Source organism: Hyposmocoma kahamanoa, unplaced genomic scaffold (assembly GCF_003589595.1).
Source record: "Hyposmocoma kahamanoa isolate Upper Pololo Valley unplaced genomic scaffold, ASM358959v1 65, whole genome shotgun sequence".
Lineage (NCBI taxonomy): Eukaryota > Metazoa > Arthropoda > Insecta > Lepidoptera > Cosmopterigidae > Hyposmocoma > Hyposmocoma kahamanoa.
In genome coordinates this window covers 10,423,863-10,434,082 of record NW_020653853.1, presented here as the reverse complement: position 1 = coordinate 10,434,082, position 10,220 = coordinate 10,423,863, and the positions used below count along the sequence as shown (strand labels likewise).

At 36.4% G+C, this 10,220-nt stretch overlaps 1 protein-coding gene across 1 annotated transcript; it reads left to right on the top strand.

Annotated features, from left to right (window-relative positions):
* The first annotated feature begins 536 nt into the window (after window positions 1-536).
* Window positions 537-3,149, top strand: LOC113231364 (protein odd-skipped-like). The gene is made up of 3 exons (XM_026465656.1): window positions 537-726; window positions 1,208-1,796; window positions 2,454-3,149. Exons 1-3 carry the CDS (start codon window positions 621-623, stop codon window positions 2,854-2,856), a joined length of 1,098 nt encoding a protein of 365 aa, XP_026321441.1. The 5' UTR covers window positions 537-620; the 3' UTR covers window positions 2,857-3,149.
* The last annotated feature ends 7,071 nt before the right edge of the window (window positions 3,150-10,220 follow it).

Sequence of the window (10,220 nt, the reverse complement as noted above, 5' to 3'; positions counted from 1 at the left end):
TTTCACTACCAACAACATAGAACACAATAGCCCGCTATCTAAACGACTCGTAATACCTACTCACTATAAAGCGGTACAAATTACAAAGAGACCGTACAAAGGCATCTGCAACAGCACAAAGACTTGCCTACGAAACGCAATTACAAGAGCAATTCGCTCACTTAATAGCTTCACTAGGGACGCTGTGTCACCAAAAATTTGCATTGAGTTACCTATCGCACTCAGCGGAATAATGCCCTAACTCAAAATACGCTGATTTCAACAAGGGCCTATTTTAAAAGGAAGGTGTTTGAAGTTGCGACTTTGTCGATTGTGAAAGGTGGCTCGGTTGGGTCTATTCGCGAGTGAGACTGATCAATTCCGAAGGCAGTGCTCGGTAAGCTCCGCCTCCTGGGAGGCGCGCGGCTGCCTCGGGAGCCGACACAGGCGCCGGGCGAGGCGGCTCGTTTGATGTCCTCCCTCCGCGCCACGCGCAGGCGCAAGCCCCGATAACCAACGCACACAGGCTCATAACGCTTCGCGCGCTCTCTCAAGCCGGTTGTTAGTTCACAAACCGGTTTGGTAGTGACGACACAGCTCCACAGTGATACCAAAGTGCTGAGTATAGTGTTTAGTTTTCAATGGATTGTATATCGAGTGAAATGGAAGAGAAACCTTACAGTGTTGACAGTTCTGATGATATCAACATCGACGAAGAAGAGGACGAACATATTGAGGAAAATCAAAGTGAGTAATTTGGCGTGACTTTTGTATTATAACATGCTGTTTCATTTAATATTGAATTTTCTATTGTTTTCAAAATTATAAATTTTATCATTCGCTAGCGATCCAATTTTCTGATCGCTTAAAGAAAATTCCAATGAAAACATTTTTCAGTATTTTTTAAATGTAGAGTTTGCTATAGATCGATATTTCAAACTCTACAGCTTATAAAATAACTTTTAAACGTTAATTATGGTTTTCTCGATTTCTCCAAACTATTTTTTTATAATTTGTTTTATTTTTCGGAACATCCTGAAAAGAAACACTTTTTTTAATCATGGACAATAAATAGTACGTAATTTTTGTTTTATGTTCCATAGTTATAAATTTCGTCGACGTCAATTTTTTATTACAGAGGTAATAACGAGTGTTAGGTTCGATGTTAATTTTTTATTACAGAGGCAATAATGAGTGTTAGCTAAATTTCGTTACATTGTTTCTACAGGTTATCCCCCTGACTTCCCAATTGAAGCTCTGGTGAAGTTGGAGCGGCCGTCTCCGCCACTGCCGACGCCGCCGCATACGCCCACAGACGACACGCCTCCCGCTGTTGTTGTCTCCCGCCACCAACCACCCTGGACTCCCCCCGCACCCCAAGCCTACTCCACTTACCCTCGGCCAGCGATGCAACCATATTCTTATGAAAAATCGCCAGTTCCAAACGCTCCCGCCTACAACCATCCTGCAATGTCCGCGTACGTCCAAGCCCAAGTTGCCACATTACCTCCGTCAGCCCCTTACCACGCCATGTTGGTCAATCAATGGATCCGAAACGCGGCTCTATATCACCATTCCTTAAGGTACCCTGGCGTTATGTCCCAAAGACTCCCAGGAAGAAATCCTCCACCCATGCGGGTCCCAGGTGCACCCGGAACAAGACCGAAGAAACAGTTTATTTGTAAATATTGTAATAGACAGTTCACAAAGTCTTACAATCTGCTCATCCACGAAAGGACGCATACAGATGAAAGACCTTACTCGTGTGATATTTGCGGCAAGGCTTTCAGAAGACAAGACCACCTCAGAGACCATAGGTAAATATCTTTTATTAATTTGAACGTGTTTGGTGACGGAATTACGAAGGTTGACAACACAAGTTATTTGATACGGCACTCTCAAAGGTTAAAGTTTGTTATGTGATCAGTATAAAGTCCGTTTAGTTTGTTTAGAGTTTAAATAGTTCGTTGCATTCATAAGGATCTACCTAAGCGTTACAATTTCAAATAAATAGTTAATAATATCTCTCTAGCATATTTATCGTGCTTTAATATATGTATTTCACCGCGCCTTTGTTGACGATAACAACGTAAAAAAATAAATTAAAAGCGTAAACCTTTTTGTGAGGTCGCGAGGCGGCGCGGGCCGCACGCGCTTCTACAATAACCGGTTTGGTTCTTTACGATCACCATATCTGTCTTGCTTCGCCGTTGAACAAATTACAAGTTATATTTCTTAACTTTTACGAGACAAACTTTTTTCAAATTAAACTCGATGTATTTTAGCCGTCTTATGTGTCTGTAATTTAGGGTTGTTTCGATTTTCGTTCGAAACGTTCCTTGTAACGCTCGTAGCAGTGTATTACGACGTAAAGACCTGTTTGAGCGTTTGTTTTCACTGATAATGTTTTGTAATTTTTCCACCTCACAGGTGAAAGTTTGTAGAGTCTAACGTTCGTTTTCCATTTTTTTCAGGTATATCCATTCAAAGGAAAAGCCATTCAAGTGCACAGAATGTGGTAAAGGTTTTTGCCAGTCGAGAACTTTGGCCGTGCACAAAATCTTGCATATGGAAGAATCTCCTCACAAATGCCCTGTGTGCAACAAGAGCTTTAACCAAAGGTCAAACTTGAAGACTCATCTACTGACACACAGTGAAGCGAACAAGCACCACCTGGATCATCTAGATGGCTGCCAAGAAGTTTCTTCTACAAGTCAAGCCGCTGATAGCTCTCTCTTGGATCTTTCAAATAAACCTTCACCACCGCCCACGGTACAGGCGTATCAACACCAACCAGAAGTGAGCCCACAGCAATCCCCTGTTGAAGGACCAAAGAGAACATTGGGTTTTTCAATAGAAGACATAATGAAGCGATAATTCTATATATTTTATCTCTTATCAACGTGTCAATACAGATCTTTTCATGCAATGGCTGTATTGTATGAGTGTAGGTTTGCAATGTACAGATAATTGTATAGTACACCTCTTTATTGTACCTGTTCACAATTATGTCAATTGTTTCTTGTATAGGTCAAGTCATATTTGTCATCCAGCTAATCGTATAAGTTTTGCCAAAGAATTATGTCATTGACTGATTAGTGGAATTGTTTTACATTATTATTATAATAGTTTTCTTGTTTCCTATACATTAGATTTAAATTACTCGGTTCTTGCATTCCATGGTCACATTATGAAATCTGTATACTTCAATCTTTGTAACTTATATATATAATTATATAATATTAGGTGTTACAAATCTGACAGCTCGATTTTTTTCTATTAAGACTGAATTTTTGTTTTAAGTTTGTTGTGTTTTGTAAAAGATTTATTTATTGTGATAGTTATTGTAGGGTTAAGCTAATGGTTAACTAAAGTTACCGAAAAGTATTACCTTTGATTTATATACCTATGAATAAGTTCTTTAATTCCAAATTTCATGGCTATGACATTCATTAGAATCGAAACGTAGAATTTTTTTATAAGTGGTAAACGTACAATTGTAACTACTAGGTACTTATGTAGTTTCCTTGTACATTTCTGTAAATATTTTACCTTAAGTTATATAGTTTAAGTTCATGAGGCTAATTATAAAAATATAATTTTATTGAAAAATACACCCACGAATACCTTTATTACTTTGTTTCAATCACCCTTAATTACGACAATATTTCACTATAAAAAACATATCATAATAAAAAAACTTCAAGTTCTATATGGATAAATTTTGTTATTTTAGTAGCAGTACAGGTCCTTGTGAAAGAGGTCATCTAGGGAAGTACTGCTACCTTACCTATTTCTTCCGCCAAGCTGTAATGTGAGCATTACTGCGTTCCGGATTTGAAGGGTAAGGGTGCGGGTGAAATTACACGCCTACGCGCCTGTGCATAGCAGTTGCAGTACCACTCAGAGCTTTTAATTGCAAATATCTGAGGGACTCTGCCACTGCACCTGTCACCCAGAGACATAATTATTATTTATTTGTTCAGATATTTATATAATCTCACAAATCTACACATTTCAGGTTCGTTGTCATCAATTTTACACATAGGACTTGTCAAATTATGTCTCAGGGTGACACACGCAGTTGCAGTGACCCTCAGATTTTTACGATTTAAAACTCGTGGCACTGCAACTGTTGTACTTTCCCATGGAACGTTAATACGAACATCAATGTCTTATTCTACTAAGAATCGACCGAATTCTCCTTATTATAATCAAGATTAGCAGTAAACAATGAAAATAAATTAATTAACCACACCGATAAAATCAAACTATGTAACCTACGATACACCTGAAAAATTCAAAACAATAGAAGCATGTCAATACCGTTAAAACTACAATTTATATAATTTTAGCCACTTTAAATTTAGCAATAAAAACGCATGGTACAAAATAACGGTTTTCAAGATAGCGTGTTTTGACCGTGGCCATTAGAGAGTGGCCCATAGGCTATGGCGTCACAGTTCGTGCAATACCAACACACTCATTATAGATATAATGTAATGTACAAAATTAATTGTAATTATAGCTTTGCCTTGATGAATATTATTTGGGCCCGGCAACTTGTTTCGTTATTGAAATAACTGTTTAGAAAATTTCTTATTCGTGTTATGTGGAATTTGGCTTATTGATTGATAGAAGAACGATGATAAATTATATTAATTAAGAAGGTATTCCTTTTCGAGGTTTTATTCATAATATTACCAAGCACATTCGAATAAGGTTTTATTTTTTCCCTAACATTCCACACAACGAATTATTCAAATGAATATATCACAAAACACGTGTATTAACTGAAGATTGCCTCAATTTAGTGGGAATTATAAAATTCCACACCAAATTATGGAGACGACCCGAGGCGCCATCTACACGTTTGCACTGGAACTAGAAAATGTCATTTGTCACAACTGGATGTCGCTACGCGTAGCGATTTCTTGTTGCCTACAGAGTTATTCTACTGTAACGGGTAGTACGAAGGCTATGAAATTATTATAAGCTATAAAACGTTATTATTAACATTAATTACACATTATTTACCAAGTTATGACTTTTCTTACTAACTCGATATCCATGATCACGTGTTATAAATAATTGATATTGACAATAATTTAATAATAAGCCACGCAAGTCTTAAAATCTCCTTAATAATGTTTCTTTTTTCGCCAAGTATATATTCTTCTAGTATATTATTAGAACAACACTTGTTATATATTACAAAGCTCTATTAGAATAGAATTAGAATGTAATTTTATCAAAATTGTATTTTATGGTTCTCGATCACAAATAACTTTATTCTTAGAAGTTTCACGTGTATTTACGAGACATTCGAAATCGTTCGCAATTTCACGAGAAACATAATTGATGACTGAAACTCACATGGAATTTGGCAGTCAATGGGAATTGCGAAACTCTTCTGATTGCCGTCTAATCACCAAATTCGTTCACATGACTATTTTCAAATTCCAATAATTTGTTCGATCTGACTGTACCAATTAGAGCAATTATGGGATTAAAATCGAATTTAGGATCTGTTGGGTTATATTTCATGTGATTTTGTCTGTCAGTGATTGAGCGAATGAAGGTGAGTAGTGTAGCTAATAGCAGTGAAACAAAAGTTTACTAAAATTATGTTTAATGCACCCACGTGATTTAAGTTTACTAAAAGTGTACGACGGAGCGAGCTATGCTTGCGGTTTCTCTAATGGACCGAATCCCTAACGAGGTCATACGTCAGAGAACTAAAGTGACCGACATAGCTCACAAAATCAGTAAGTTTAAGTAGCAGTAGGCCGGGCAGGAGAGTTGATCGCCGATGGAGCAGACTTTTTCTGGAATGGTGACCACGTCAAGGAAATCATAGTATGGGACGCCCTGCGGCAAGATGGACGGACGACCTGAGCAAGGTGGCCGGTAGTGGCTCATTTTAGTTCCACCGTGGTGTTTCCATAATAAAATTTAAAGCTGTTACACACGGCGACTTTTAGCAGCGATGCAAACGCGGTGCAGTAGAGATGCAGTCGCTAATCGTCTACCTTTGCACGCTCGCGCGACTTTAGCAGCGACGGTAGCGCGACTGTATCGATACACTTGGGATTTACGAGTATATGCGATAGCATCGAAGCAGATTTGCTCTGGGCCTTTTGGAGGGAAAAGTGTCGTTTTTATTTTGACTTTCCATTATTTTGTGAAATCTAGTTTAAAGTGGAATAGGATAGTGCTATTGTGCCTTAATCGAAGATTAAAACGCGAAATTATACGAATCTCGAACTATAATACCCGTATCGACCTGTTCTATGGAATCCCGAATCAATCCAAGCACGCCGTCTCAAATTGCCTATCCTTTTTGTGGCGGCCATATTTACAGAAACATAATTAAACGAAGACATGGCTCAAAGCCTAAGCAACACACCCATATCTAAATATATACTATAAGATATCTAATAGAATTTAATTCGATTGATTATTTTAAGAGTTCAAATTATCTCAAGATATCTCGAAGAAGGTTTCTAGATAATTTAAAGTAAAAGTGGGCACAACTTTATTAGTAGATCACAAGAGTGCTTTGAGAAACTATCTGTAGGTAGTGTTAAGAGTCATTCATATCTTTTTTCTGAAGTAACCATTCTAGAATGCTACAAGACCATTTGTAGAATGTAGACAGTTTTTATTTAGTCTTGTAGATAGTTTTTAGATATTTTATAGTGTATGATAGTTTTCTTAGTAATGCTATTTTAAAACCAAAATACTAAAGCGTTACAAACATAAGACGCAATTCTCTTAATACTTATAGATTCCAAGTTTAATGGCTTACAAAATATAAACTATCAAAATTGCAATATGGCGAAATTAGATATAATATTTCTGACTTTTCGCGTAATATTTAATCGGTTAGAAAGCGCAAATTGACGTGCGACTTTAAATACATTGAGAAAAGTGATGTAAAACCTGTGATAAAAGTAATGCGCTCGCTATATTTTAAATATTTAAGTATAAAATATAAACTTAATAAAAATACAGTTATCGATTTTCGGTTTTAAATATTTATAGAAAGCTTAAATATACAAAATAAATCACAAAACAAACCATTTCCAAGAAGTTCTAGGCTTTTTCAACTTAGATTTACTTTTTAAAAAGAAAAGAAATTTTTCTCGGCTACTTCATAGTCATTCTTTAAAAATAAAAATGGCGATAAGAATTTAAAGCTTTTTTCAAAACCCCAACTGTGTTTTTGTCTGCATTTTGTCTATAGCTTTATCTATAGAAAAACTTTAGAACACGAAATGATTATTTTTACTTGCTTTAGTGTAGTTGAAATTGTCGAAGAATATTCCTCCTATGAGATTTTTAAGATTGTCCACAAAACGCGATGTTTCTAAGCGATTTTTTCTTTTGACAGTATTACAAAACCTTCATAAGGTTATACGTAAAAATGAGCGCTTTATGCAATAAAAAACTTTTCAAAACACTAGGTCAAAAAAACAATTGGAAAAAATCCAATTTGTCGCAAAAAAAAACGTTATTCTGCATAATTGTATGGAATGTGTTATAATATGACTAGAAAGGTGGATAAATTTACTATCAGATAAATACAAGGAATATTTTAATGACATACCTAACTTATGATGGAAGAAATAAAATTTTCATTACAAAATTGAGGTTATTTTTTCACGCCAACCACATTTCACACAATGATTTCACTGTATTCTATTGATAAACGGCACAATACACATACACAACATTGAAGTACAGTAGTTTACGCGCTCATTTCAATTGTTTTTATCATTTCACAACACGGAATTACTTCACAATGTTTATTTATTTGTCAACAAACAAATGCCGGCCATGACCGGCCCGAGCGCGAATTACGAGTATTGGATCCAGGGTTGCCAATTTGTAGGGAATTCCCCAAATTGTGGGGAGTTTCAACTAGATTCGGGATTTTGTGGGGATTGGCGCTATGTGAGGAAATTGTGGGGATTCTAACATTTTATCATTTTATTTAATCTATCAATTGCTGATGCATCGCTAGTTTGATCATTACTGTTAGAAACACTGTGATGGACTATATCGACGTGTTATTCAACATTGCACATCCCTCGTATTGTTAACAAGCAGCTTAAATAGAATTATTATTAGAGCATTTGGTTCTGAATTATTAAATTACCAGTGGGTGCATGTTGAGTTCGCGATTCTTTCTCCCGCTTAGGATGGTCCCCGGTATGAAGCAAAACGAAATCAGCTATTGATAAACAAAGCCGAGCAGTTAGTACTTCCACACCACAAATTACCACTCGTCAACTTTAAATATTAAATATAGGTCGAAACTTATTGATTATTTCTAACGTTAACATAGTATCACCAAATGCACAACAAATAATCAATTTACTTAATTTTGTAAGGCAAAGAAAAATATTTTTTTGTTAAGACTGATTACAGATTAATGTGGAATCTAATTAATATTGTAATTAATATAACTGCCTCCGTGGCCGAACGGTTACCATGCCAGACTGCCATGCAGAGGTCCCAGGTTCAATTCCCGGGTCGGGAGAAATATTTGTATGGCCTACATTTATTTCTCTCGTGAGTTTGGATGTAATTTGTGGTTGTCTACGTGTGTGTCCATGGCACCCGCGACACAGGGTTTCCCTAGTGCGGGGCTATGTTGAGTGTGTATGTTATTATTATTATAGTGATTTTTGGGAATTTTGAACAATTGACATTGGCAACGCTGATTGTATCGAATGATGTGACTTAATATCCAAGGTTTACCACCTCCACCAGATCTTTTAATATTCTTTACTTTATCCATTTTGCATGAACTCTTACAACATCCAATAGAGTAAAAACCCTAATTGTAGTATGTTTTTAAATAAAATCTACTGAAGACGCGCTATAACGTGTTTGTCAATAAGTACAAACACTACAGAATGTGTATAAATTAAATTTATCTAGAATAAACTTAAGAACACTAGTTTTCAGAGTATTAATAGGCTTTACTGGATGTGTATAGAACAATTTTACTAAAAATAATCAGTTGTTCTACAGATGAACTTAAAATAATGACTATAAGAGTAATTCTTAAGAGAGATTACACTTAATTAAATTGTTTGGTATTGAGAAGGTTTTAAAATTTGGACTTGAGTGAAATAAGTCTATAAGAACAACTTCTTTTATCTAAAACCATTTATAGACAACTATTATCTAAATCTATACCATATTAAGACTGTTTATATAAATAACAGTTTTAAGGCGTTTAAAGTGTGCTCCTTGGGAGGACTTGTATCCAAGCCAAAATTATTAATAAAAAAAAACATCGAAGCAATTGTGCTTTTGTATCAGTGCAGTCGCGCGTTTGCATTGATGCAATCGCCTATAAATCGCAAGTGTAGCGATGCAATCGCGCGTTTCACGAACGCGCGTTTGCGTCGCTGCTAAAAGTCGCCATGTGTAACCTCCTCAGTGTCTTATTTCTTAATGTCGCACCCTTGGTGTAATAAGGCCATATCTGAAAAATTACTACTTTTCAGGAGAGAGTGTAACAATTCTACGAACGAAATTAGTCTATATTTTTTTATACGTAAATAGGAGAGTTATACAATTTTTTCATCTTCTTCTTCTTCTTTCTTAGAGTGCCTCTTCAATACTGAAGGTTGGCCGTCAACTTCCTGTCTCCGACTCTATCAGCAGCCAACCGAAATAGGGGTTTGACGGAGGCAATGCCGGTCCACCCCACACAGTCACGATGTCTTTCTTCGCCCAGCGCGTCTCCTTCTCTGTGACCTTACCATGAACTCTTATTACAGTTCAATATAGGTTCGTAATGACAAAAAAGCGGGATGGTGATATACACTTCATGTAGCGCTGTCTCATTTTAGGTATTGTTAGGTAACTGAATCGTAATAAGAATTCATGTTAAGGCCCCTGCACTTCGCCCTTCAATATTAGCGGTAGCAGTGTGTATCTATTGTTCCTGATCACGTGACCAAGATACTCTATATACACCATTTCACATCATTGTTTCATTCAGCTCGTATTACTTTTATGACTTCATGTTACAAAAGCATTTCTGACTTGTGATCACATGCTGCTTAATTAACTTAGCGGTACGATGAGTTAAGTCTTTGTCATGCCGAGTTTACTTTCTTTAAGCGCGAAACACGAGAGCGTGGCGGGTATGATTCCGTATATTTATATGGACGACTACACACTATCCGCGGGCACGCTCCAGACCCGACATGCAC

Bases quoted from the DNA above. Each gene is read 5' to 3' on its own strand.
- LOC113231364 (XM_026465656.1), top strand. From the start codon at position 621: ATGGATTGTATATCGAGTGAAATGGAAGAGAAACCTTACAGTGTTGAC. The intron at 727-1,207 runs GTGAGTAATTTG...TTGTTTCTACAG, and splicing joins ACATATTGAGGAAAATCAAA to GTTATCCCCCTGACTTCCCA. The intron at 1,797-2,453 runs GTAAATATCTTT...CATTTTTTTCAG, and splicing joins GACCACCTCAGAGACCATAG to GTATATCCATTCAAAGGAAA.